General features: G+C 33.8%; 7 protein-coding genes and 1 non-coding gene across 8 annotated transcripts; 5 read left to right on the forward strand and 3 right to left on the reverse strand.

Moving 5' to 3' along the window:
- Positions 1 to 42: 42 nt before the first annotated feature.
- scro (scarecrow) lies at positions 43 to 16548 on the forward strand. Its single transcript, XM_068297056.1, has 7 exons — positions 43 to 468; positions 1945 to 2422; positions 4412 to 4623; positions 8942 to 9090; positions 12402 to 12497; positions 14969 to 15055; positions 15455 to 16548. Exons 2-7 carry the CDS (start codon positions 1995 to 1997, stop codon positions 15884 to 15886), a joined length of 1404 nt encoding a protein of 467 aa, XP_068153157.1. The 5' UTR covers positions 43 to 468; positions 1945 to 1994; the 3' UTR covers positions 15887 to 16548.
- Positions 16549 to 17114: 566 nt separating this feature from the next.
- Positions 17115 to 18262, forward strand: LOC137582626 (transforming growth factor beta regulator 1). The gene is made up of 2 exons (XM_068297239.1): positions 17115 to 17275; positions 17412 to 18262. Exons 1-2 carry the CDS (start codon positions 17216 to 17218, stop codon positions 18171 to 18173), a joined length of 822 nt encoding a protein of 273 aa, XP_068153340.1. The 5' UTR covers positions 17115 to 17215; the 3' UTR covers positions 18174 to 18262.
- An 85-nt stretch (positions 18263 to 18347) lies between these two features.
- Positions 18348 to 19061, forward strand: LOC137582639 (transcription elongation factor 1 homolog). Its single transcript, XM_068297254.1, has 2 exons — positions 18348 to 18544; positions 18606 to 19061. Exons 1-2 carry the CDS (start codon positions 18429 to 18431, stop codon positions 18736 to 18738), a joined length of 249 nt encoding a protein of 82 aa, XP_068153355.1. The 5' UTR covers positions 18348 to 18428; the 3' UTR covers positions 18739 to 19061.
- Positions 19062 to 19465: 404 nt separating this feature from the next.
- Positions 19466 to 21053, forward strand: SpdS (Spermidine Synthase). The gene is made up of 2 exons (XM_068296229.1): positions 19466 to 19678; positions 20187 to 21053. Exons 1-2 carry the CDS (start codon positions 19545 to 19547, stop codon positions 20920 to 20922), a joined length of 870 nt encoding a protein of 289 aa, XP_068152330.1. The 5' UTR covers positions 19466 to 19544; the 3' UTR covers positions 20923 to 21053.
- On the reverse strand, positions 20940 to 23684 carry Dbp80 (putative ATP-dependent RNA helicase Dbp80). The gene is made up of 11 exons (XM_068296228.1): positions 23551 to 23684; positions 23365 to 23474; positions 22914 to 23045; positions 22657 to 22852; positions 22480 to 22594; positions 22239 to 22416; positions 22005 to 22106; positions 21799 to 21934; positions 21581 to 21743; positions 21402 to 21515; positions 20940 to 21333 (listed from the first exon to the last, which is right to left on the reverse strand). Exons 1-11 carry the CDS (start codon positions 23599 to 23601, stop codon positions 21194 to 21196), a joined length of 1437 nt encoding a protein of 478 aa, XP_068152329.1. The 5' UTR covers positions 23602 to 23684; the 3' UTR covers positions 20940 to 21193.
- A 296-nt stretch (positions 23685 to 23980) lies between these two features.
- On the forward strand, positions 23981 to 24525 carry LOC137582600 (NADH dehydrogenase [ubiquinone] 1 beta subcomplex subunit 2, mitochondrial-like). The gene is made up of 3 exons (XM_068297198.1): positions 23981 to 24141; positions 24203 to 24326; positions 24389 to 24525. The coding sequence occupies exons 1-3, from the start codon at positions 24044 to 24046 to the stop codon at positions 24455 to 24457; spliced, it is 291 nt and encodes a 96-aa protein (XP_068153299.1). The 5' UTR covers positions 23981 to 24043; the 3' UTR covers positions 24458 to 24525.
- A 448-nt stretch (positions 24526 to 24973) lies between these two features.
- Positions 24974 to 25983, reverse strand: RpL15 (ribosomal protein L15). Its single transcript, XM_068297197.1, has 2 exons — positions 25558 to 25983; positions 24974 to 25365 (listed from the first exon to the last, which is right to left on the reverse strand). The coding sequence occupies exons 1-2, from the start codon at positions 25864 to 25866 to the stop codon at positions 25060 to 25062; spliced, it is 615 nt and encodes a 204-aa protein (XP_068153298.1). The 5' UTR covers positions 25867 to 25983; the 3' UTR covers positions 24974 to 25059.
- Positions 25984 to 26076: 93 nt separating this feature from the next.
- LOC137583298 (small nucleolar RNA Me18S-Gm1358) lies at positions 26077 to 26157 on the reverse strand. The gene has a single exon (XR_011033403.1). It is a non-coding gene; the product is annotated as a small nucleolar RNA Me18S-Gm1358 (small nucleolar RNA).
- Between the last annotated feature and the right edge of the window lie 90 nt (positions 26158 to 26247).

Genomic DNA, 26247 nt, shown 5'->3' on the forward strand with positions numbered 1-26247 from the left:
CAGACCTCTTATTTCATTTGACGGAATCGTGTCGAGTGGATATTCATAATAAATTCACTGACGTGGGCTTATATGTGTTTAAATTTACATACATACTTATATTGTGCTGAAGAAACAAAAATCAGGTGTTACATACACTCACTGAGTGGTTTGTCAATATACATTTTTAGCTTCAATTCTAAACTTTAAATCCATCAATTTGTATCGGTGCTAAAAATAAATAAAAATAAAACATTTTAAATTAGTGAAATGCCATGCAATTAAAACAAACAACAACAACATAAACCCAGTGAAATGTTCTAATCAACTCTGAAATCGGATGGATTACAACTAATTATTCTTCTATGATTTTGATTATGAATCAAGTGCTTTATATCATAACGGAGAACACTTTCCAGTGTGCACAATAATTAAACTCAGACTCGAATTGGAAGGATTCGGATTGAGTTCCCCCAATTAAGCCAAAAGGTGATTTAACTCGTGATTTGTGAAATATATAATAAAGAAATAAAATATATTAACTACTCAAGTGTTCTCTCTCTCTCTCTCTCTCTTTGTGTGTGAATCTGTAATGGAGAGATAGTTAGTTACAGGCTAACTAAATAGTTAATATTGTGACTATCTTTGGTGCTTATTTTCGAAATGGGAAGACTACAGTAAAACTGTATTAGAAATTGTTACTTTACTTTTGTATCAAAAGTTGCATTAGTAAAGAATCTTATTGTTAGTGAATGCCTTTTGTAAAGAATTAAAGGACTATCCCATTTCAAAAGTTTTGAAAAATGGAAGGAAAATCCTTCAGTGTTCATAGTGACGATAATAAATTGATTAATAAAATAAATAAATGAAATAAAGACGTAAAACAAAAGTCAGATAATTGTGATTCTTAATGTTCAAGTGTATTTCCGATCCTTTCTTAATCGATTACTGATATGAAATGCCGCAGAGAGAGAGAAAGAGCCATCGGAGACGGCAAACATTGAAAGTCTTTCGAATACCTTTGGACCAAGATCCAAGGCACAGTGATGCATTTAATACCTCGGACTTCTTTCAACCACTAATTTTACTATTAATATGTTTAGGTTCTTAAAAAAGTCCAGACTTAATGTTTCTTCGAGTTCGAGTTGAAATCGTAATTTCAATAAGATTTTCGCTAAAATATTTCAAGTACTTCACAGTGAAAACTTTGTTTAAAGAATGATAAGTTTTAGACATTACATACATACATAAAACATTATGATGGATAAATCTGACAATTTTCATAAAAAGAGTGGTGATCTATAAGTCAAAGGACGAAAATTTGGTACAGTTTCTTGTGTTAGTAAATAATCGGGGGTGAAATATCTTAATTTCTTGACAGTTGAAAGCGTTAATGGAAATTGCAAATATTTACCAAATTATTATATAGTAAAAGTTGTAAAATTAAGTGATTGGAATTCTCTTTTGGGGAGACATTCCTTTAATTTTGTTCTCCGCTGATGTAAGAAAACCAAGGAAATATCTCTATAACACCCGATTTAGATTGCTTTATAAAAAATAAGAATATAATTCGGTATAAAATATCTGACTGTACTAAATTACTTCATGATTCGTTGCATCCCTTAAACAGTTGAGAAAAACAAACAGTTTAAACAGAAAATGGGGTAAAATTTCCTTAATCTACCTTTACTTATAGAATTTCGTAGTAATTGCATGATTTTAGAAAACATTTTAACTAATTTTATTGGCGGTTACAAGTTAGAAGTTAATGTGTCCATTTTAAACCAAGCTAAAATGTGAAAATTTAGCAATAATAAACATTACTCTGTTAGCTTTGAAAAAGGAGTAAAAATATAGAAGAAAACGTTTTCCGTCAAGACTATTTTATTGAATCTTTGGCAACGCCAAAGTTATTTTAGTCTCCCAGAGATCGTTTTGTTAATTTTGGCTATTCTTTAATTTTAGAATTTGCTACATTTTGCGTGGACATTTGATTTCATGATCAATTACTTCGTATGTCAGCCCAAGGAATTATTTATCCATCGGCAAATGAGAAAAGGTGTTTTACCGATTTAGCTGCGGAGGCAGGCGAAAATTTGCTAACCAACCTAAATGAGGCGGATTTGGTTATGAGTTTATCTCCAAAAGACATACTTATACCTCCAGCCGCTTCCCAACATCATCAACCAGAACCACTCACCAAATTAACCGAGCACGAAACATTGACACAGGACACGGTTTCAACAGCAGCCGCCGCCGCGGTTGCTCATCACCATCATAATCTATCGAGTATCCATCATCTACAAAATCTGCACAGTCAGCATCAGAATACGTTATTCAATACAAATCATACAACACCGTTTAGTGTTACCGATATATTGAGTCCAATCGAGGAGTCATATCGTAAACTGGAATTAAACGGAAACCCACCATCGCCTTTTCGGTAAGTCTCCAACGAATAACCGCTATAAAAATGCTTACTACGAGAAAAAGTAAAAGCAAACCCATTTGGGGTAACTTAAGTCCCAAAATAAATATTAAAAAAAAAACTCAAATGTCATCGAATTTTGACGTCACGTTTTCTTGCATTTTTGTGGAAAATTTCTAATCTGCTCTGGTTGTTGAAACTGATGCTGTACCTAATTGTTTTCATCTATTGTTTATTATACTTTATCGAATATGAATAATGGGGCATGGGTTAGTAAAAGATTTTAATAATGAGTCTTGAGGTATGAACAGCAAAACATTGTATTGTAAAGGTTAGTCTCTTCTTTTCAACGAATTTCAGCTTTTAATGTGTGTTTCTTCTGCAGAATGATACATCACCTCATGGTGATTCCAGTCTTATTCAACTACTTTATGTTGTAATAGCTGAGATATGGCACTTAATGCATTTACTCGATTAACTGTCAACTTAAAATTTGTCAGAGCATTCCGACTGGGCACTTCCGACAGCAACGTTGCAGATGTATCAAGTGATCCGTCGGCTGAGCCATTTGGTTTGGACGCATAAACTGATGAGATTTAACTTTGTAGCTAGATTTTTAGATCCGTCGGGAATTGAAAATTAGAATGTGGTTTTATATGTGTTGCCAAATTTAACAAGTCGAAGAGAAGAGGAAATTGCAATTATTTTGATATACTTGTATCTTTAAGGGTCATATGAAATGCTTTCAACTTTCCAACCGAGCATTTGTAGTTGACTTGAACAATTAAAGCTTGTTAGGTCTAGAGTAAAAGCGTGCAACTCGATTCAACTTTGTGCACATTTATGCGGAGCAAGTTGAAATTCATTATGTTAACTTTTTTTGCTTAGATACCCCCATTTGCCACTGACCTAGCATTGCATGTTTCATTCAAACAAACTTTTTGCTTGTGCATTCTTTATATACATACATATACGAGCATATCTCCGCCATTTTGTATCCGATTATGTTTTTTTTTTTTGCTCGAAACATATGTGTGCACACCAGGGGCGCATCTAGAGGGAGATTTTGGGGCGTAATTGTTTTTATTTCTGATCAGTATTGGAAGAAATTAGAAATACCATGCTATGAGCCGATTTTAAAAAGTATAGCATACTGTTTGGGGCTGGTTGATTTTTTGGGGGGCGAACTCTCCGCCAGTTCCTCCACCATGAATCCGCCGATGGTACACACACATATTAACTTTGCAAAGCTTGTGTGTGTGTGCGTTAATATGAATGCTGCCGTTAATTATGCAATTTGATTAATGACATTGCTGAGGTCGTGACGACAAACAACTTGATATTCAAGTTCGAAGATGTATCAATCGGGTAGATGCTGATCTTTATGTGTCATTAGTGTATAATATTTGTGATGCAATACACTTTAAACGAATATTAGTTAAAATATTAAAGCTAAGTTAAATAATTCTCGTATTATCTACATGGCGTATGAGTAACGACTGGAATCAGAAGTTAACATAAGTTATGCGCTCTTCAGATCTGCCTTTTAGTTAGGGTTATTAGAGTAATGACAGATGAGTTCACATGTTGAATGGTAAACTCTGAGGCAGTATCTCATTAAAAACAAATTAAGAATGTTAGTTAAACGTCTATTTGAGAAATGTAAATGACCGCCAACTGGCTTGGCGTCAACACGTTAGGCTAAACCGGTTTCAAATCTTTGTCTGATGTTCATTTTCTGATCGGAATTCGGAAAATAATTTGTCAATCAATAGAATAAAGAATACCCTTTGGAAAAGTTTTAAGGTATATTTCATTTGGTGCTTAATTTGGATACCTTTTTTCTAAATTTTTCCTTTAAATATGTTGAAGCAGTCTTCAATTAGCTTTAAGTTTTCAAACGATTAATCGATTTGATTTCCGCCTATTGTTCTTTTACTTGCTTTAAGTTAACTTCTACTAATAGTTACAACATTAATTTAATAAATTATTTATATTTTATAGCTCTAATTCAAGTGGTAGTAGTATTAATTCACCGGGAACACTCAGTACTTCAACCATGGCCAATCCATACGCAATGGGATCACTGTACCACAGTCCCGGAGTTCAAAGCTATTGCGGACCCACAGATAACTTATCATTGGCTGGCCACTACACGGATATGCGAAGCTCTGCCTCCTGGTATGGATCAACAGCCAATGATCCTAGATTTGCAAGTAAGTTCAAAATAAGAAATCACCCTTTTGTCTTTAGTTTCATTGTGCTAATCCCCAAAAGAAGTTGTGAAATTAATGAAGTGGAACTAACTAAATGTAGGGATTAAAAAGGTTTTTTATTGATAGATTTAGTAGTTAATGAGGCAAGTTTATCAAATGGCAAGATCATCAAACTTAAACCTTAGATACGATCTTTACATCGTTGAGTCCAAATATTAAACATAACCATCTCTTATGGCACCCTGAACATAGTTTATAGCAATTTTGAAGAGATAATAATAATTCCAAACTCATCGTGTGTTCTTTAAATCACTTTCAATGTGTTTTTTCAATGAATTCGACAAAAATGTTTGCTTTTTTAGTAGGGAAATTAACGCATTTTCCCTAAACATTGTAAAAATCTCATAATTTAAATCTTTGCTAAATTTTTTTAACTTTTATAATGTATGTACATATGAATGCAGTGGAAAAAAGTGTTTCACTATTCAAGAATATTGTCAAACAATTTGGCAAAGGATAAAGGAAAAGGACTTTCCACTTCCCACTCTCTTTTGAAAAACGACAATAAAATCTATTAGACCCCTCTTGCCAAGTATGATATTATTTGTTAAATGAAATATTCGATGTAAGTATGTATTTCCGGCGAAACATTCTTTGCGCAATGATTTTTCAAGCGACGCCTTTGCCTTGGGGTGTGACGGGCGCAACGCCTTCCTGCTTCCGATGGTCTACTGAATAGCTTTATTTGGATTCGAATTGGCATGAAACGCTTGTCAGTGGCAGACCACACACACACACACACCCAGATATAATGGTGGCAGATGCACATAAATAATAGTCTGGTCAGTTGTTGGACCAGTGACTTGGGCGTTTGCCGCTCGAATTTAAATGGGGATTATTTGCAACCTGGTAGCAGTTAAATGATAAACTCTCACATCAGACAATAAAGGTGAAACTTTAGTGTCTTGAAAAAAAACTGTTGGTGTGGCTCTACATATTTATGTATATGGAAATTTATAAGAGAGAAGAAAAAGAAGAGAAAAAAAACTGGTACTCGAAACGTCATTTCACCGATGCAAACTAAAACAACAATTCACACAAAGCACTTGAAATTTTGAGATTTATTTTCATGATAATCATAAATGCTGCGTCATGCAATCAATGTAGATTCTTATTAATTCTATGTTTATTTAAAAAAAGAATGAAGTAAGAAAATTTTCAAACGAAAAAACCATCTCGACTACGGAATACTTTGGACATACTGGGGGTATATAAATGATTTTAAAATGTTCGATTTTATTCAGAAGAAAAATATGAAAATATTGTAAAGTTCAAATACGCATTCTAAGATATAACCCATATTGCCAGCTCGAACAGTAGGTATTGCTATTTTAAAAAACTTTTCAACATCTTCAAGATATTTTGTAAATTTCTCAACATGGTCTGGAATACATACCCAAATATCAACATGTATGTGTTTACAAATATATATGCATAAATTTATGTAAATGGCACGAAATGAAGATGCCTCTCATTCTGTCAGTTACATTTGCATTTCGTCTTTGGCCCAATATGTCTGTGTGTGTGTGTGTGTGTGTGTATGTAGATAGGTAGGTAGGGTACCTGGTGTAACAAGAAATGTGGGAAAATAATTGATTTTGAATTATTTTGTTGTCATTGTTTATTTAAGAAATTGAAAGATCATTAAGAGGTTTTTACACACATAAAAGACCTTTCCATTTTTGGTACCAGTTCCTTTTGAATAAAATTATTCAATTTATTATGTACATATGTATGTATGTATACATCATATGTGTAGAAATACATTCATATATACATACGTATGTACGTGCATATTTAATAATAATTTTCAAAATGTTTTTGGGCCAATGTCTTATGACAATATTTAACATAGCCAAGCTATAAAATTTTTTAAGCAATCAACAATTATCATTAAATAATCAACAAAAGAAACAGTCGAAATTTTCCATGGAACCAGAAAAATACATAAATACAATGATCAATGAGAGTTTTCTTAACCTTGGCCTAAAAAAACAAGCCATGGATAGGAAATTAAAGATATATGTAACTCTTTGTCTAGTCAGAGATATAAAGTTTATAGAAATGAAAAATGTCTTCCAATTTCCATTTGACATTTTTTATTCTGGGGGTTTCCCTATGAGAATCTACTTTGGTTTTCTCTCTAACTTTAAATAGATGTTCTTCTTCTGAAAAGTCAAAATCTAAAAACTCTTACATTGCTAATCACACGAGAAAGTTCTTCTATAAAATTATATTAACAAACTGCTTAATTACTTAAAGGTTATCTATTAAAATACTTTAAAATCTTTCTAATATAATTGAAAGCATTATTAAGACATACAAATTTGTGGATTGGTCCTACCAATTGCTCCCTAACCTGTCATAATCTACTCAGATATCGAACCAATTAATAGCCTAAAAGGTGGCCAAACATTTTATGCTCTCTGTGAGATGAAAATGTTAAAGAAATCACTAAAAATGTGTTAACAAAGTAAAAATAGGTCTCATCTTTTAATCTTTGACCATGAGTCCAGGAAAAATGTGTTAAATGGCATCGATTCTGCATTTCCCCTAACTGAAATATAACACTAAATCTACTTAAATTAAAACGCCAACATTTCTCGTTAGCTATTTGGCAAATTCTGGTTATTTTAGATCTCCTATTCTTAGTCATGTTGCTAGCCAGCCATGTTGCTTTAGAGTTGCTTGCCGTTGCTAGGCAACTATGTTGCAAAGGTGCTTCAGGTAAAATAAATACTATCGATCCGCAGAGTTTTTTGCAATTAAGTCTTTGTCTCACTCACTCCCAGTGCGACTCCTTTATATGGTAGATAATATGTACCTATGTACATGCATCCCTCCATCCCTTAGGACCATCAATAAAAGTAACAGTTCAACGCCAGCAATGTCACACTCTATCTCTTCCTCTCGCTCTCTAATATTATCGCTTTGTTAGACATGCTGCTGCTGCCAACAGCAGCAACTGAGCGCAGACTCACCCCTCACCGCTCACTCCCCTCATCCCTTACCATTTGCCACTTGGCCTATGTTGCTTGGGCATTAATCGTTTATGCATATTATCCGGCTATAGAAGTCTCCGTTCTGTATCATGAATGGCTTTTATGGTCTCCATATGACCAAGACTGGCGAACGACTGGTCTCTGTGTGCGTGCTAATTAAGAATAATATATACACATTTTGCATGGTCGGATATCCTTACTTGCTAACGGTTACATGCACTTTTGGCAGAATGCTAAATTAAGGATTAATTATTGCTCAATATAACTTTAAGGGATACTCTTTCATCTTGAGAGAAGAAAATTGATGTTACCAATGCCCTATTAACTTTTAAACTAGTCTAGGTGGATTATTTACTAAATCTATTTATGGAATACTTATTTGAAATAGTAGAGATAATGTTTATTTTTAACCTATGCCTTCTAATTATAATAATGAACATTAAATATTTCGTTTGGCAATTCATAAGATATTAAAACATTTCAATGGGGTCTTATTTTTCTTGTATACTTGATCTTATATCTTATAAAAAGGAATCTCCAATTCGTTGGTCATTAGGACCTTTAAACAATTTCTATAAATCTATTTGTGTTTAGAAAAGGGTTCCTATCTGAGATCTTTTTCTTACCAAATTAAATGGCTTACTTTGCTTACTGTAATTTTGATAAACATTTCTAATAGAAACCCATGTTCTTAAGATCGAAAAACTATCACAAGAGGTCTACTTTATATAGAGTGAAACATAGATTTCACCATTTTCAAATTTATGGTTAAGTCAACGCTGTTAAGCCACCTTGGAACTGTATTGACAAAAGACATTTGTATCTACCTCTTAACTGAAATATTTATATGGCAGACCCCTTATACTCTACAATCTTGTGCTTTTCGTCAAAGTAGACAGACCTTTTTAATGGCTAGGGAATAAGGAAACTCAGCTGAAAATGATTTTCTTTACTTCTTTTTATTTTCACTTCCATCCATACACCTTTTCTAAAGGCAATGTAATTAGATGCATATTGCGCTTTTCATCCAGTGTGTACAGCAGTATGTGTGTGTGTGAGTGTGTGTGTGACTAAGTGTGTGTGCATGGCCAAGGATAAGCACTTGTATAGTACAATTGCAATGAAAGCATGAATGCAGGAGAAGGAGTATTTTAACTGTCGGAGAATTGCAAGAGTTGATCAACTTCGACCCACTGAAATTAGGCCTGTTTCGCTTGTTTCAAATAAATAAAGCCATGAATAAATCTATTTTGCAGTATCACGTCTTATGGGAACATCTTCATCTTCAATGGGACACATGGGGAACATGAGTGGCCTGGCCGCATGCAGTGTGAGTGATACCAAACCTCTGCAATTTCCATTGGCCCAAAGGAGAAAGCGCAGAGTCTTATTTACACAAGCTCAGGTTAGTACAAACAGTTGGTAAATCTTTTAATAGTTTGTTAAATATATTATATTTATACTAACTTTTTGTAGATTAAAACTCTTAAATAATCCACAAATTTTATCATAAATTTTGCCATGACAAGTAATCTATTGATTATGTTGGTTTAACAAGGCTGTTTTTGCTGTTTTATATACCAAGATGTAGATATTTATGTTGAGAACGAATAATATAAACTGTTTAATCAGAGAATTGGCAAAATAAAAATTAGTTTCTTCTTTTAAACATAATCAGAAAGATCAAATTTAAATAGAGACAGGAATTTCGAAAATCGGAAAAAATTGACTATGTTTAAGATTTGCAAATATAGGATAGGATAGAAGTTTTTGTGAATTTTTTCAGGTGATATTTTTGACCAATTTACTGAGTTTTTCAGGGCAAAAAGTTATATACAAATAGTATTGGCAAGTATATTCTAAAATGATATTGAACATTTAGAAATGGGTAAATTTCGTACTGATTTTTCTAAGTCATGAGGTATAGGTAAATTCTTTCTTCCAAAGTATGTATATCAAAAAATGCAATTTTCTGTTCTCTTTTCGAAACTTTTTTTAAGATCAAATGAACAAACTTTCTTTTGAAAACAGCAACTATAGCAGATAGTAATTCCAAATAAATGTTAAGAACTATTTTTCATGTCATTTGAAGAAGGAAAAATTACACTTTCCTTCCTTGCGTTTCTTAAAAGATAAAGTTCTACTTACTTGAAAAGTATCTATAAGTCTAATTAACTAATTGTAAGTATGACAACTAAAATCTATTAGGTACATCAAAGCAAATATTCAGATATATATAGTCGTAAAATCAAGCAAATGCAATATTACATATATTTATGTTTGTATCTTTGCCATTATCCAATCAGTTAAGCCATTTTATTTGAGCATTTTTTTCCCCCTTAAAGCCTGCTGTCATATATATTAAACAAAACCCGCTTAGCCATAGATATCAATATAATTCTTACCTGGCCATATCTTCAATCGGTGTGCTGTGGCACGTTAACGCTAAGTTAAGGCCACTTGGCGAATATTTTTGTTATGCCGTCGCACAACCGTTAACCAGCATGTTGGCTGAAAAAAAGGGCCCGTTGGTAAATAATGGTCGTATACGCACATCTTTGTACATTCTCCACATATATTTATATATATACAGACACACACACACACACATTCAACGGTAGTAACCAACAAACGGCATGTATGTATGCAAACATGCATTTGCACAATGTAAACATAAACTCATAAAGATATTTGTATTTATTCAAGACTTGAGTCTTCAAGTGTATAGTAAATATAAAATTCGTTTTTCATTATACCATTCTAAATATTCGAAATGGATTTTATTTGAGAGCAGTGCCAAAATAAAGAGAGAAAAAATATACAAAAAAAGAAGGCAAAACTAAATTGAGCTTTATGCGCCAATTTAACATCCCCCGATGGAATATATACCTTTATATAGAGGTAAAAACTGTTGCAAGTTTTTAACAGAATTGACAAAAAGATAAATTTTTAGAAGTTTTCTCTAATATATGTATGTCCATTATTCCCCAAAAACAGAAATTTTTTTTAGAAGATTCTCCCAATCTGTCTTAACCCTCTTAAGACATTCGTAAGACAAACTAAAGGACTTATTATAAAGATTTTTAATGCTTGAAGTTGTTATTAAAACACACAAAATTTAATACTTCAATTTCTTTTGTATTTTTAAAAGGATAGAAAATATTATTTTATATATCCTCAGTTGGCAAATTTAACTATATCACAAACTTTTCATTATCAAATTTTTAAGTCTATTCTTTTGACTTTGGGCCCAGTGTGTCATTTTTCGTAAGTCCAGTCCTGAAATTCTGATAATCTAAAACTCAAAACTTTAAGGATACTGAAATTTGTTTGATTTCCAAAAAATAAAGTTAATCCAAAGACATGAATCTATATTTACCGCTCCCCCGTATTTCTTATCCCAACATTGTACTCCATTTGTCCCACTACTAATCTTCAATTTTTACTGGGTAAATAAATAGAATTGAAAAAGAAAAGAAATTCCATCACGTCCATAAAAGAAAAACTACATAGTTATATTTACTAAAGTTTTGTTTTCTCAGTGCCCCTTTTGTTGTATCGATTTGTCCCTTGCAGGAGGACGAAGGCTTTTAATGTGAACATCTTGGTAATGTTTTCATTCCTGGCAGTTGCTTTATGCTATGTCAACATCTACGCCGTAGATTTTACGGACGTATTGGTTTAGGGGAGGCAGTTATCAAAAATTAATTAAAAGTGAACAATAATGGACCCACTCCAGGCAGTGAGAGAGAGAGGGAGAGAGAGAGAAGTTTGCCAAGTTCAAATATGTTTTTGTTATAGTTAGATAAAATCACCTTGGCTTCGGCAAACATTAATTTACATCATCAACATTTGTGCGCCCGGCCTCAAGAACAACAAATTTATTTGACAATTTATTTAACCTAAGTAGAGTCTCCGCAAATTGGTCTTAAATTAAACATTGTGATCGGGAAATTCTGAATAAATACGTGTACACTATACATACATATTAAAACGGGTAGTTTTACTTACATTTCATTTATCCCGGACACACCCCTAAATAGCAATTGTCCTGGCAAAAGCTGGTCAAAATTTGTGAAAAGTAAGGAGCTAATCGTTTATGATTTCTCCTTGGGACGAGCTGCTCACTCATTGGCGCTCTTATCCATATGGGACGAAATCCAAGTGCCAAGTGTTAAGCAAGTGAAGAAGCTTGGTATTAATATCGGATCGTAGATTTCATTAAATTTGGAAGAAATAAATAAGTCTTTTAGTTATCTTTGTTATCCTTTCCAAATAACACATGAGCCTACAGAACTTGCAAATTTTTGTCCTATGGCCATCATTTGTTGTTGTTATACGAATTTGAGGTCCTTGATTCTGAAAATTTGCAAATAATTTTTTCACTTAAAATTTGCCATTTTATCTGTTTTTTTAAGTTTTCTTACTTAAGATATAAAAAACATGATAACCTTCAAAAAAAATGTATTATCATTGGAAAAGAATAAGTTCAAATGTTTTAATTTTATTTTACCTACTCGCTTATGCAATTCAAAATTTATCTATTATTATTTATTAAAAACGTATCATGAGCTCTGCTCTCATCAGATGTTATCCATAAATTGTTTAACTTTTATTAAATTTAGTATAAACTATTTCTAAACATAAGATACTTGTAAAAATGAAAAGGTTTCCATGAACTAATCTACATTGCTTTATTCTTTTATTTTGTTATAGGTTTATGAGCTCGAGAGGAGATTTAAACAACAGAGGTATTTATCCGCCCCTGAACGAGAACACTTGGCCAGTCTTATACACTTGACACCGACACAGGTAAGAATCCGTTTCATAAACCATTCAATAGAACAGCTGGTGGTTGCTATTAGTGACCGAACAGACCACTGGTTGAAATATTTCGCCCCCGAAACGATTATGTAATGACTTGGCGTATTATGTGATTTCTTGGTAACCCAATATGATCTCCAATGCAACAAGAGAATATCAGAATAATTAGTAGTTGTTTTTATTTTAGTCATATTCCTTTCCTGTTTGAGCTTAGGTGTTAGGTGTTAGTCTTCTATAAATTTGATTACTTTTTATGCGATTGAATGTAAATACTGTGAAATCACTGTAAAATTCAATGAAATGAGGGGTGAAATTTGTGTTTTGACCCAAATTTTTCACCCTGCCAGAGATGTGAGGGTTGTTTTTCTTTAACTCAATTTTGTGAGCAAACTATCAGAATTCGACTAAAAAAACTAAAGAAACTTTCTGTTTTCTCCATTATCTTGAAGACATGTTTTAAATTAAGACTCTTGGATTTCATGTGGAGACATCTAAAAGTAAGACGGCATCCAATTTCATCCAGCTATGCGACCAATTAAGGGTCGCTGATTTCATGGGGTAACTGAATCTGAATGGGGCCTATTCTTATTGGCCAGACATGCTCGATAAATGAACTTCCCATTGCTTCTGGTTGAATACGAAACCACAATTCAAGGGCTTCATACAATTGTTGTTATTTCTTGATTAGTTTTAATAGGGCGAACAGAGTGATTTGGAACCCATGGCTAATGAAATGTATGCCTTTAGGGCCTTTGTAATATGGCCAAAATATGAATGAATAAAACAGCTCAACCACATATTATCAATACAATAAAGACTATATAGAGCTAGGTACATAAAAAATAGATATACCTACACACACACACACACACATATGTACTTAGTTGTCTGTTCTTGTCTGGATAGTTTTTTAATTTAGATGGTTTGTTACCTTTATATTAAACACAATGGACCATGCCCTCAAATAGCAAAGAACATGATCAAACAATGACCACATTTCAATACAATTTAGGGGTGAGTTTAAAATGTATTATTTTTCTTATTGTTCGAAAATGCATTTTTATCTTTCAAAAACAGCCACTGTTCTGAACAAACACACACACACACTCAGATAGACACACACACTCACATGGTTGGGATCTGTTTTATTTAAAGGTACCACTGCTGTTTATGTGGGTAGAGGCGGCTATTGTATTGAAAATTTCCACAAAATAAAACTGAAGGGTGACAATACACAATTCGAGTGTTTTTATTGTTATAACACGTCGCATCCTAAAAACCTATTGTGAGTACCGCAGAAGTAATTGCTTAACCTAATGACAATTATGTGTTAAGTGGTGGGCATTGTTATCATCACGCCCTTATGTTTGTTCACTGATGTAAATATTAGTTGGTCCTCTAAGGACTATCGTCTACTAATATATTCTATGATGTAAGCCAGAGAGATCCTTTCCAAATAATTTATTGATGTGTGCTTATTATGGGTGTTACATCCTTATTTTGTCTTCATATCCATTCAAAAGTTCGGCTCTTCGTGTGGTCCATATTACATATTACTAAATATTACTAAAGACTTTCTTTTTCTAAATACAGATAATGAATATTTCCAAAAAATGAACTGTTTTTTTTTTTTTTGTTAACCAACAAAGTTTCAGTTAACAACTCTGTTTTAGTCAACCAAACTGGAGAAGTCCTGAATATACCTCTATATACCTTATAGAGTTGTCTAGTGCGACCAAAAAGTTTTCCTTTCAAGAACTTTTAAAGAAAGCTAAACTTACAATATTCATATTAGAGAGTTATTCAGTCCTTTAAATGTTTTGTTATGTTAGTTTTCTTCGCTTCACGGACAAAATGCTGCAACGAATTGTGTTCGTTAACCGAGGGTCCACTGTATAGGATCTATCGTGTTAGATTCTTACATCACACACAAAACTTGCCTAAACCAAATCTCAATTGCAAAACTCCTTTGTAATCAATTAGATTTATTTGATGTGGAACATTTTCTTTAGGCGGTAGTACTAAACCATTAATTTTGATGCCTAAAAAGTAGTAATTGTAAATGAAATATTTTTATAAAGCTTCAAACTAAGAAACATGTTTAAAGATACAGTTTGTTACAATATCTAGAATCTGAACACGGGAGATTTAGGATTTGAGTAATTTTTTAACCTCTTATGAAGAAGAAGCACCAATTAATTTACACTTCGAGGAATTTCGCTTTTTTGTCGTGATTTTCTTTTATGATTTTCATTTATTTAAACCCATTTCGAGCTAAATCATCTTTTGATGTAGACATAAGTTTGGATTTGATTGGGATTGCGATTTCTATATCCCCAGTTAGTCTAAATTTAGAATTTCTTCGTTAATCTTCGTGAAAATCAAATTGTTAATAAAACATCGAAAAAAATGTACCAAAAGCATCCTTATAATAATTATTATTTACGTTTTTCTTTCAGGTTAAAATATGGTTTCAAAATCATAGATATAAATGCAAGCGACAAGCGAAAGAAAAAGCAATGGCTGAACAAAATCAACACAATCAGGTAAACAGAGTCTATTCGATATAACAGTCTATATAAATAAGATTTTTAGTATTTGTACTATTTTGTTATTGAGAAAAAACACTTTGCCTGTTTTATCAGAAACTCTTTGGGTTCAACTTTATATATAAAATGTATATAATATCGTCCCCTACCAACTTGGCTGTCTTTCTGTACTGATCTCCCTATGAGATAAGGGCAATCTATTGTCATTTTCGTTCAGAGATTTATTCAGATATGCGCAAGCATTCTATACCCACAATTATATCCAAGCCAAGAGCAAGCCCTGAAATCTAGGTCGCACTAGGTATAAAAACCTTTGTTTTGCCCATTCACTATTTGGCGGCACGATGAATGAATGAGCGATTTTGTCTAAAATTTAAATTGTTTTTATATTTTCAGTCTGCAAGCTCTCCGAGACGTGTCGCAGTTCCAGTGCTCGTGAAGGATGGGAAACCCTGCTCTGGCAACAGCAATGCAACGCAACCCCAGCCGCATGTCAATAGCTCGACAACGTCGGGCAACAACAGCAGTAACAGTAATAGTGGCAACACAAATAGTGGACCAACAGCCGTGTCAGCCAATGTGACGGGCGGGCTTAATCTCATAACTGGAGACGCACCCAATTCTCACTCACCTGACACGTCCTCATCGCTGCTGGCAAGCTATGGAACAGTCGGCGGTTCCAATGTTGCTATGTTACAGCAACCCTGCAATAATACACTTATGTCGAATAGTTTAGCTATGGCATATAGAAACCAAAATAATTTTATTTCTAATGGGCATCAGCAGCAGTGTGGGGGCTATTTGCCATTACAGGGTAGAGCTTGGTAAACATACATATCATAAGTACATATAATTACACATTCTTTCGGTCATGCTTCTGTGTACTCGATTCAGTTATTGTATGTATGCAAATAAAGCTTAAATATAAATATAAATATATATATATATATTGATATATATATATTAGTGTTATTAGTCATTTTACATTGAAAGAAATTGTAACTAGAACTTCCCCAGTGTCAACAGTCTTTAACCATCAAATCAGAGATATTAAAATATAAAGTTTCTGTTCAAATGTCACCAGACAGTAAAAATCTTTGATACAGTGTGCTTCATTTTATATAATGAATGCCTTTTTGGAATTAGCAGATTTTATGTCGTTAGTGCTAGTTCTTTATGGGTGCTCTCAATGTAAAATGAATATTAAGTATAAAATATGTATTAATAATTTCATAAAATGAAATATATGCGACATAATTATAACAGCAATAGAAACAAATTTAAATATATTATATATATATATACGACTCCAAAAATCTCAATAATATAAAGGCGACTATGTATAAGTAAGTGTATATAAATTAGGCCAATGTATGCAATAAACAAAAAAATTAATTCCGCTTTTATGTCTTACACTTGCACAACTATTGTAAGCACTTCGAGAATGCCAAATTATCCCTTCGATTTCCGCCCGACTTTTCCTATAATGGTTTTCTAATCACGACAAAATATTAAAGATGTACAATTTACGTGGCCGATATATATTTTGGAGAAGAAGTATCCATAAATATATATGTATATACATATATATACATATAAGCAGATTAAAGGTAAGATTATTTTCGATCAAAGTGTGTATTAAAGTTTTGCACTATTTCAATGCTTTTAAATGGGAATAAATATATACTCTGGAGTATTGTTGTTTATAAATAGATTTGATAATCTCGTCTTAAAAACACTTTGTTTAGGCGGATGGTGCTCGTTAACCGAGGGTCCACTGTAAGCCCTTTTGTATGACAACTTCCAAGTGCGAAGGGCTGAGTCGAAAGTGCTAAGGGTAGTATGAGGTATCGATAAAATGGACAACGAACTGTGGTATTTTTAATACCAGACCTGCAAAAGCATCGATTTTCGATCTATCGATGGATTTCTCATCTCTATGCGTGAGTAAAACGCGCGCGTTTAAAAAACGCGTGAGTAAACCGCGCGCGGGAGTAAAACGCGTGAATAAACCGCTCGAACATGTTCGAGTTCGTGAGTAAATGTTCGAACATGTTCGAGTTCGAGAGTAAAGTTGTGTTTACGTTCGAAAAAAAAAAAACGCAAAAAACATTATTATTAAATTATTAAATTATAAAGCTAACTGGGATAAAAATCATGAATAAATATGAACAAAGATATCGAAGGTTAAAGCGCAGTATTAAAAATTACCTGCTGGTATGCAATGTTCACAACTACAGAATTATTTGTTTATTAACTCTTCAACAATGTTGAAAGAAAATGTGAAGATATAATATATTATTCATTTGCGGATTCGCAACTAATATAATAAACAATTTTGCTTACCTTACAGGAAAACAGCTCTATTGCCGATGAAATTTGTCATGTTCAGGGGGAGCTAACTGCAGCCCGCTCCGAGAGGCTGTTTTTAATTGAACGTCTTATGTTCCATGAAGGTCTCGCTAAAAACAACCATATCGAAAACAGTGGAACAAAAGAAAAGAGCGAAATCAAGGAGAAATCCAATGGAACTCCTAGTAGTACCACACAGGATCAGACATTACCTAAAACGAATACGATAGACAGTAAATCAAAAAACAATTCAACTGTTCGTAAAAAGAAGTCAATGTTTCCTATGAACCTTACGAACATTTTGCTACACTGCCTGGGAGAGATCATTCCAGGGAATCCGAATTTCCACACATCATGCTGGATATATCCCGTGGGATATGTAGCCACACGTATATATGCACACCCAAAGGATCCGAGAAAAAAATGTGTTTTCACGTGTAAAATTCTCAATAATGCTGGAATACCTCAGTTTCAAATAATCCCGGACAATGATTTAGATGGAGTCTATTTTGGAGAATCGGCTAACATATGCCATCAAGAACTTATTACTACAATTCAAAGATCTTTTAAGGACAATACTAAAGCACACCTAAAAGTTCAGGGTGAAGTCTTTTTTGGTTTGTCAAATGCAAAAACACAGTCGCTTTTAATGTTAGATGCTAATTTTAAATGCTGTGCCAATTTTAATGGCTTCAATCTGCCTAACAATGAGAATAATGACCCAGCACTATCATTTGAGGAACTTCAAAACTACTTAATGTAAAAACAAACTGCACATAACTATTTTATTCATTTTAAATTCACAAAAATCGTTTTTAAATAATAATTTAAATAATTTTTAAAAATGGCCAATATATCGTGTTTTATTACCAACGTTCCAAAATGAATTCTAACTATCGATTTCATCAGGGGTTTCAGCAATAATTGATCAATCGAGTTAGGTCACACTGGTCAAAACAAAACTTCTGTGAGATAGTTTTCATCTTTTTTTTCTAAATAATAAAGCCTAAACTTTATAATGGGTCGAAGGAAGTCTAAGAGAAAGCCGCCGCCAAAAAGGAAAAACATTGAGCCACTTGACCAACAGTTTAATTGTCCATTTTGTAACCATGAAAAGTCGTGCGAAGTAAAAATGTAAGTACTATGGGCCCGCAGAATTGAGTTTGGGTTTTAATTTGGCATTCCTTGATTGCAGGGATAAGCGGCGAAATACTGCTAAAATAACTTGTCGCGTCTGCTTAGAAGATTTCCAAACTGGGATAAACTTTCTATCGGAACCAATTGACGTTTATAATGATTGGGTTGATGCTTGTGAAACTGCGAATTAATAAATGAATATACTTGTAACTAGATATTTTTGTGACTCTGAATTTAGGTTTTCAGAGATTCATATAGCCGAACTCCCAAATCATTCCTATGGAAACTATCTGCTAAAAGAGGACTCGGTTATTCTATTTTAGTTTTTGAAGTTCTAAAGACTATATTATAAATACTATTTGACTAAAATTAGAAATTGTACTACCACCAGGAAGAGACAACACATCAATGTGGTCTGAACAAACTTGTATTTAGGAGATGAATTTATTAACGCTCCCTTTAGTTAAATGTAATTTCATTTTACTTCTATAATATACAATTTCTTGAAAAAATATTTACATATTGTTACAATTTTTGCTTACCATCAACATTCCTTTGTTGGCAATCTGCTGAGAAGAGGAATCCTTGTCAGGTTAGAAGGTCAAAGCACAGGTAAACTAATCAAACGCTTAATTTTATTGTAAATGTTCATTGCCGACCATAGATCAAATTATTGTTAGATCTAAGATAATCTTTAAATATATCTCTTTCGCCTGCATTTATTTAAATAATATTTTATACAGGGTGTATCAAAGTCGTCGCCCCCATTTGTTTACATTGAGTTCACAGCAAAAGAATTTGTTTACATCCCGTTCCACCTGTTGAAAGTATTTTGGTATTTTTGAAAAGAGAAGCTTTGATATTTTAAAGTTAAAAAAATATGGTTACTTTGAATTGGAGTCACATGTAGATTAAATTTTTGAGACTCAGTTTAATTATCAACGCGCCCGCGCTACGTTAAATTGTTCGGTTCAGCAGATCAGACACTTGATTCGAAATGGATTTGATTTCAAACGGATGGTTCAGTGAAGTTCAGAATGAACTCTGGCCTGGACAATCTTTTTCGCTAAAAGTTAAAAAAGTCCTGCATAAGGAGGATTCGAAATTCCAAAATATTCAAATTGTTGAAACGTAAGTTTGTAATGTAGTTAAGATTTACATTTCTGCCGTGTACATGTGAATAGGCATGTGCACATGAATTTATTTAGATTAGCCATAGAAATGGCTAACCCCTCTTATCAATTATATCTGACCCATATCTGTTTATCTGGCTAAATTCTTTACTGTCGCTATGTGTATGTTTATAGATGAATTATTGATGATGAAAAAGTAAAGCATATATACACACACATAGATTTTTTGAATACCACATTGCCTATTTACGTATTAAATCTGACTTTGGTGAACTCTTGAATTTTTAACACAAGATTACGAAAATTGAATTTGAATCTTCGTATTTACAAAACGGGATGTCAAGTGATTTGATAATTAACTTAATACATTTTCGACAATTCCAAAATCTTGTTCTGGCTGGTTATTTTTATAAGCTTTCGTTGATTAGGAAGACAACTGCTAATGAAAACTGTAGTTGTAAAAAGATCATCTTACTTTAATAAATGTTTCAATTATTTTTTTTTAGCGAAAATTATGGTATGTGCTTGATACTAGATGGAATCATTCAATGCACATTAAGAGATGAATTTTCCTATCAGGAAATGATTTCATTTCTGCCTCTCTGCTTACATCCGAACCCGAAGAAGGTCCTTATTGTTGGCGGAGGCGATGGTGGCGTTGCCAGAGAAGTTGTCAAGCATCCACAGGTTGAGGAAGTCCATCAGGTGGAAATCGATGATCGCGTTGTAGAACTTTCCAAGCAATATTTACCCTCGATGGCATGTGGATTTGAAAACCCAAAATTAAAGCTTACCATCGGCGATGGATTCGAGTACATGAAGAATCATTCAAATGAATTCGATGTTATTATAACAGATAGCTCAGATCCAGTTGGCCCTGCTGTTTCTTTGTTTCAGGAAAGCTATTACGAATTAATGAAGAACGCCCTGAAGGATGGCGGCATTGTTTGCTCGCAAGGAGGCAGCTTTTGGCTAGATATCGAACACATTAAGAAAACTATGGATGGCTGCGGACAACATTTTGCAAAAGTCGCCTATGCAGTGACATCGGTTCCATCCTATCCCTGCGGCCATATTGGCTTTGTCATAGGTTCTTTGAATAAGAATCAAGTTTTCAAAACTCCCACCAAGAAATTTGAAAATTCCGAAATTGATTCCTTGAATTTGAAATACTACTCGAGTGAAGTTCATGCTTCTGCCTTTGCTCTACCCCGCTGGGTCGAGAAACATTTATACAAATAACTATTTAATAATGACAGTTTAACAGGGACACCAATAAACAGGTTTTATTTAAAACAAAAGAAAAATACTGTAATTGATCTGCTATTCATTTATGCTCATGGTAAGAAATTAAAGCTTTTTCAAAACAAAAATTTTCAGTTTTCAATAACTTCGAAGTTTGTTATTATAATGAATATGAAACATATTTATATTTTTCATCCTGAATTGTGCATATAGTCATATCAAGATTCGACAGTTTCAACTTTAAATTATGGAATGATGTACATATATTTTAATTTCCAATTTTTCCAATGTCATCTGCATTATCAGTATTCAAAAATTCGATATCTTTCTTAAAGTGCTTCTCAATAGCCCTACACACTTCCATACTTTTCTCACTATCGACGAGATTAATAGCAATTCCAGATTTTCCTGTAAAATGGGATTCGTAAAGCATTATAGAAAAATTGTAACGATCTATTGATGTAAAAACTACTTACCAAATCGCCCTGTTCGCCCAATGCGATGCAAATAAGTCTCACAATCAGCATTTCCACGTGCATCAATAGGCAAATCGAAATTGACCACTATTGTAACTTGTTCGATGTCAATGCCTTAAAGGATTAATATAACATTAAGTATTGATTTTTCTTTGGGTGAGTAAAATAGACATTTCTACCTCGAGACAATACATTGGTTGTAATAAGAACTTTCTCGAGTCCCGAACGGAATCGATCCAAAACAGCGAGTCTTTGCTCTACGGTCAAATCCCCAGAAAGCACAGCAACTGAATGTCCTTCCTTTGCCATTTTGCCAGATAACCAAGATGCAGTTTTACGAGTCTAAAAAAAAACAATCGTTTAATGTTCAGATCGAAAGGATAAGATATTAACTTACATGACAGAATATAATGGCTTGTCCGATGCTGATGCAGCCATAAATATTTTGTATGGCATTGTACTTTCCGTCTTCGTTTTTACATTTAACATAATATTGTTTAATATTATCCAATGACTCTTCCTCCCGCATTAGTCTAAAATAGTATAAATAATAGATTTTATTCTTTTCAATAGCTATTCTAATGTTTCCCTAATTATCCATACCTTATAATGGTTGGATCAGTCACAATTAAGCGTGCAAAATCCATCACTTCTTTATTGTATGTCGCTGAAAAGAACAGCATTTGACATGTCGGTTTGAGCATTCTGAAAAAAAATTGTAAATACAATTATAAGTGTTTGTTTCAAATTAAAAAAAAAGATGGTAATATGTAAGTCTTCATGTTTTACAATTCCCCTGTCCACTCTTATTTTCAAGATTTGAGAGAAAATACTTACTTATGAATTCGAATGCATTGATCATGATGTCCTTGCGTTGCAATCATAACGTCAGCTTCGTCCAAAACGAAAACCGTAATTTTCTTCATGTCAAATAAACGAAATTTAAGTCCCCAGTCCAACATTTTTCCAGGAGTTCCAATCAAAATGTGCTCAGTAATCTTTGAGGAACGATCAACTAGAAATTATCAAATAGAAGGTAAATTAATTACATAGTGAACAACCCATATCAAATGTTTACCTTCTTCACCGCGTACAGCGAATCTTAATTTAATGTCCGGCGAAAACTGACCCATGCGTGCTGCAGCTTCACCTGTTTGAATTGCCAATTCATATGTAGGCGACAAGCAAAGTACCTGACCAAAACAAAGTCGGAGCTCATTAGCTCAAATTAAATAAATATGTACAACTCATTTACCTGAGGATGATTCAGTTTAGTGTCAACTCGGCTAAGCATGGCTAAGACAAAAGCCGCTGTTTTACCTGTTCCCGATTGGCTTTGCGCTATCATATTTTGTGGCGGATCTGCCAGCAGAGTTGGCAAAGCGGTTTCTTGAATTTTTGATGGTGTATTAAAACCCATGGCATAAATGCCTTTAAGTAGTTCTGGTTTTCTAAAAATAATTTCCAAATTATGTTAGAAATTTCCATTAAAAAAAGCAACGAGTTACTTACAAATGAAGGGCTTCAAAAGTTTTCACCGAGTGCAAAGGCGAATTGGGGTTCTTTTGTTGAATGTCCAGAGACAATTTCGTATTTACCAATCCTTTGCCCAATATCTTAATTAAAAGACTCGTTTCTGCTGGACTGTAAAACGAAGGAAAATATAACTAAATATGCCATTAAGCATTTATTTTCTAGAGTCCCATGGGATAGAAAACCCTGCAAAACTCATTTATACCAAATAAAAGGATTTGTAGGCATTAAGTATAACCAGAATTGTGAAATCTACTCCCAGTGAATTTTGGCGAAAAGCGTAATTGGCCATCTTGAAGGACAAACAATTGAAATATAACACGTCGCTTCAACAAACTCACGTTCAAATAGAAGTCGATATACCAAGCGTAACCATATACATATGTATACATATGTATATCTATTTATGTTCATAGTTAAAAAATCTTACTCAGCATTATCCGCTTGGGAGTCCTCGGTGCTTTTTGATGCCGGCTGATTTGAACTTGCGGCATTCTGCGCATTGTTTGCATCAACTGATTTTATATGTAGTTGATCAACCTGCAAGAATATTTTAGATTAATGTTCATCACAAATGACCGAGAAAACTAAGCTCTATTCTTGCATATGTACATACCAATTTCGAGACTTCTTGGTCTTCTGCGATTTTAACCCAATTATCCGTCATTACTTCGCTTAATTTTCCAATTCTAGAAGTAAAATGAGACTCTGCGAAAGCGATAGCAATGTCCAATATAATTGAACGATATTAATCGATTTGTTCGCTATTGAACGGTTTGAAATATGAAAATGAAACACACTTGGGAAACAGTGAGAAAAAATATATACAAAAACTGGAACCACTCAAAATTATACTGCGTTTTAAAACAAATTTAGTCGCCTTTCAAGCTGCTATCAGAAGCAGTATTAATTATAAAATTTGTCCTATCACATCTAAAACTTTCATTTAATAGTTTTATCCACCATTTAGTTTATATCTTAGATTAAAATTACAACTCCAATTTGAACCAGTTCGACAGACGATAATTTTTGCATGCCATAGTGGGGGCTATCGAATATCAACATTGCTTTCATTTTTATCAATATAAAAAAGAACATAAAATACAAATATGAACATTGCTCGAAATCTAATTTTGAGCCCACAGGCGAAAGCCGTTCTCTATAGAAACATTCTTAAGACCAATGTAGTCCTAAGGCAAAGCCATGTGTAAGTAACCGATTGTACTGTAATAACTCGGTGAATAAAAATTACATAATAATTTTTAAAGGGTCTCGTACCGAGCTCCACCACCGCCGCATTCAAAGGCGACTAGGATTGGAGCTGTTGCCGTGGGCGGCGCTATGTGGTGGTGGGTTATTTGGCACCTGTGGCACGAGCCCGATCACATTACCGTAAGTTTATGCGAAGTCTGCACCACCAACATCTTCAGCAACTATTTTCTTGTAATTTGCAGGGTGAATTCGACTATCCAAACCCGTCAAAATGGACCAATGCAGAATTGGGTATTCCAAAGGATGAATAGAGAGTTGTAGTTAAATTTCTACGCAAACAAATAAATGTCGATACATATAACTTATTGTTATCTCTTAATTAGAACAGACTTTTAAATTATATATTTGACTGTTCATTTTCCGCACGAAAGCCAATATCTTTTTAATTTGCGGACGGACCATTTAAATCAGGTTCAGTTTGCAGGTTTCGACTATCCAAACTGGTCAAAAGGACCAAGAATTGAGTACTTCAAAGAATAGAAAGTTGTAATTAAATTTCTGCGATACATTCATATAACATATTATCTCTTAATTGCAACAAACTTTATTATTTATATATTTGACTTTAGAGGTGCTGTCAAAAAGCCAATATCTTTGAAATTTGCGGACCGCGGCTTGCTAAGACTAGTTCAACTATTTAAATCAGCACATCAATATGTATAAAGTCAAACAAAAAGACTAAAGAAGTCCAAATAAATACATACATACATATGTACATCCCAAAACCAATCAAATTGGTTATTAGAAAATTTAGTTCTTTTCACAAATTACTTGATACAAGGAGCAAATACCCCTGTATAACATCTGCATTTTATTGTTGAAATGTCTAACATAGATTACATTCTTAAGCTTTTTAGCGCTTCCTGTGCATGTGCTCGCGGTTCTTGCGCTTCCAGGCAGCGCGCCTGGAGCCACCAATTGTCTGCGAGTATCTGTAACCCTTGCCAAGGCCACGGGAACGCTTGCCGGCTGAGGTCAAGCCACGCAGTTCACGGTGCTTGTGCACGTGCTTGCAAATCCAGTTGATTTTGGCGTCGCGGCGGATAGCATTGTGGTGGATGTCAACCAAGATGACCTCGAAGTATTTGTACGAAGCGTCCTGGGCAACCCAGTACGAGTTCAAAACACGCAGGCCACCAAGTCTACGACCAACACGTTCCTGAAACAAGTACAAAATACAAATTATAAGTCTACGAAAACAACAGCACTTAAATTGAGATCTTTTAAGCAAGAATGTCAGACATCTAAGGAAGTTAAGAAAGTAGTCAACAGGATTTCATTTAGACCAAAGTTGTTATCATCAGCATTGCACTTTGTTAAAATAGGTCCTTAGCCTAGTTGAAGAACTCACCTCGGCAATGGATTGCAAACCACGGTATGGTTTCAATTGGTTGACACCATGGCTCTTGGGCTTGCCGTATGTGCAACCCTTGGGAACTGGGCGCTTGCGGCCACCACGACGCACACGAATTCTGTAGATGACATAACCCTGCTTGGCGCGGTATCCCAGACGACGGGCCTTATCTGGACGAGTGGGCCTGGGTGAACGGTGCAGCTTGGTCAACTGACGGTACTGCCAGACGCGGATGCGAAGCAAGTAGCGCAACACATCGCTCTGCTTCTTTCTGTACAACTCCTGCATATACCGGTATGCCCCCATTTTCGATGATTGATAGACCTAGTAACAAATTGAATGTGTTATTTATATTTTTAATAACTGTCACATCATCGGTCTATCAACAGCCCACTGGACTGAGCCGTTAACTTTTTGTGCAACATTTGGGATTTCTGCAACTGAAACACAGATATTTATATTATATATAAAAAACCATGTTCAATTAACTATATAATGAAAAACATCCAAACTGCTTATTGGTCAGAATATCCATAATCGTCACTTAACCATTGCTGGTTTAAGAGTGGTGCATGGAAAATATCATCATCTGAATCCAGAACGTTACTATACCACACAAATCTACATAATATTGGAATATTTAATTACCTGTCTGAAAATATAAAGAGGTTTTTTAAATTAGTTCTA

Source organism: Drosophila tropicalis, unplaced genomic scaffold (assembly GCF_018151085.1).
Source record: "Drosophila tropicalis isolate 14030-0801.00 unplaced genomic scaffold, ASM1815108v1 contig_859, whole genome shotgun sequence".
NCBI lineage: Eukaryota > Metazoa > Arthropoda > Insecta > Diptera > Drosophilidae > Drosophila > Drosophila tropicalis.

What these genes read in the sequence shown, in the direction of transcription:
- scro (XM_068297056.1), top strand. Translation starts at nt 1,995, where the DNA reads ATGTCAGCCCAAGGAATTATTTATCCATCGGCAAATGAGAAAAGGTGT. An exon ending in AACCCACCATCGCCTTTTCG is followed by an intron (nt 2,423 to 4,411) that starts GTAAGTCTCCAA and finishes TATATTTTATAG; the next exon opens with CTCTAATTCAAGTGGTAGTA. An exon ending in CAATGATCCTAGATTTGCAA is followed by an intron (nt 4,624 to 8,941) that starts GTAAGTTCAAAA and finishes TCTATTTTGCAG; the next exon opens with TATCACGTCTTATGGGAACA.
- LOC137582626 (XM_068297239.1), top strand. Translation starts at nt 17,216, where the DNA reads ATGAATAAATATGAACAAAGATATCGAAGGTTAAAGCGCAGTATTAAA. An exon ending in GTATTAAAAATTACCTGCTG is followed by an intron (nt 17,276 to 17,411) that starts GTATGCAATGTT and finishes CTTACCTTACAG; the next exon opens with GAAAACAGCTCTATTGCCGA.
- LOC137582639 (XM_068297254.1), top strand. Translation starts at nt 18,429, where the DNA reads ATGGGTCGAAGGAAGTCTAAGAGAAAGCCGCCGCCAAAAAGGAAAAAC. An exon ending in AAGTCGTGCGAAGTAAAAAT is followed by an intron (nt 18,545 to 18,605) that starts GTAAGTACTATG and finishes CCTTGATTGCAG; the next exon opens with GGATAAGCGGCGAAATACTG.
- SpdS (XM_068296229.1), top strand. Translation starts at nt 19,545, where the DNA reads ATGGATTTGATTTCAAACGGATGGTTCAGTGAAGTTCAGAATGAACTC. An exon ending in AATATTCAAATTGTTGAAAC is followed by an intron (nt 19,679 to 20,186) that starts GTAAGTTTGTAA and finishes ATTTTTTTTTAG; the next exon opens with CGAAAATTATGGTATGTGCT.
- Dbp80 (XM_068296228.1), bottom strand. Translation starts at nt 23,601, where the DNA reads ATGACGGATAATTGGGTTAAAATCGCAGAAGACCAAGAAGTCTCGAAA. An exon ending in CAATGCATTCGAATTCATAA is followed by an intron (nt 22,107 to 22,238) that starts GTAAGTATTTTC and finishes ATTTTTTTTCAG; the next exon opens with AATGCTCAAACCGACATGTC. An exon ending in ACTGATCCAACCATTATAAG is followed by an intron (nt 21,935 to 22,004) that starts GTATGGATAATT and finishes ATACTATTTTAG; the next exon opens with ACTAATGCGGGAGGAAGAGT.
- LOC137582600 (XM_068297198.1), top strand. Translation starts at nt 24,044, where the DNA reads ATGAACATTGCTCGAAATCTAATTTTGAGCCCACAGGCGAAAGCCGTT. An exon ending in GTCCTAAGGCAAAGCCATGT is followed by an intron (nt 24,142 to 24,202) that starts GTAAGTAACCGA and finishes TAATTTTTAAAG; the next exon opens with GGTCTCGTACCGAGCTCCAC. An exon ending in ACGAGCCCGATCACATTACC is followed by an intron (nt 24,327 to 24,388) that starts GTAAGTTTATGC and finishes TGTAATTTGCAG; the next exon opens with GGTGAATTCGACTATCCAAA.
- RpL15 (XM_068297197.1), bottom strand. Translation starts at nt 25,866, where the DNA reads ATGGGGGCATACCGGTATATGCAGGAGTTGTACAGAAAGAAGCAGAGC. An exon ending in GTTTGCAATCCATTGCCGAG is followed by an intron (nt 25,366 to 25,557) that starts GTGAGTTCTTCA and finishes TACTTGTTTCAG; the next exon opens with GAACGTGTTGGTCGTAGACT.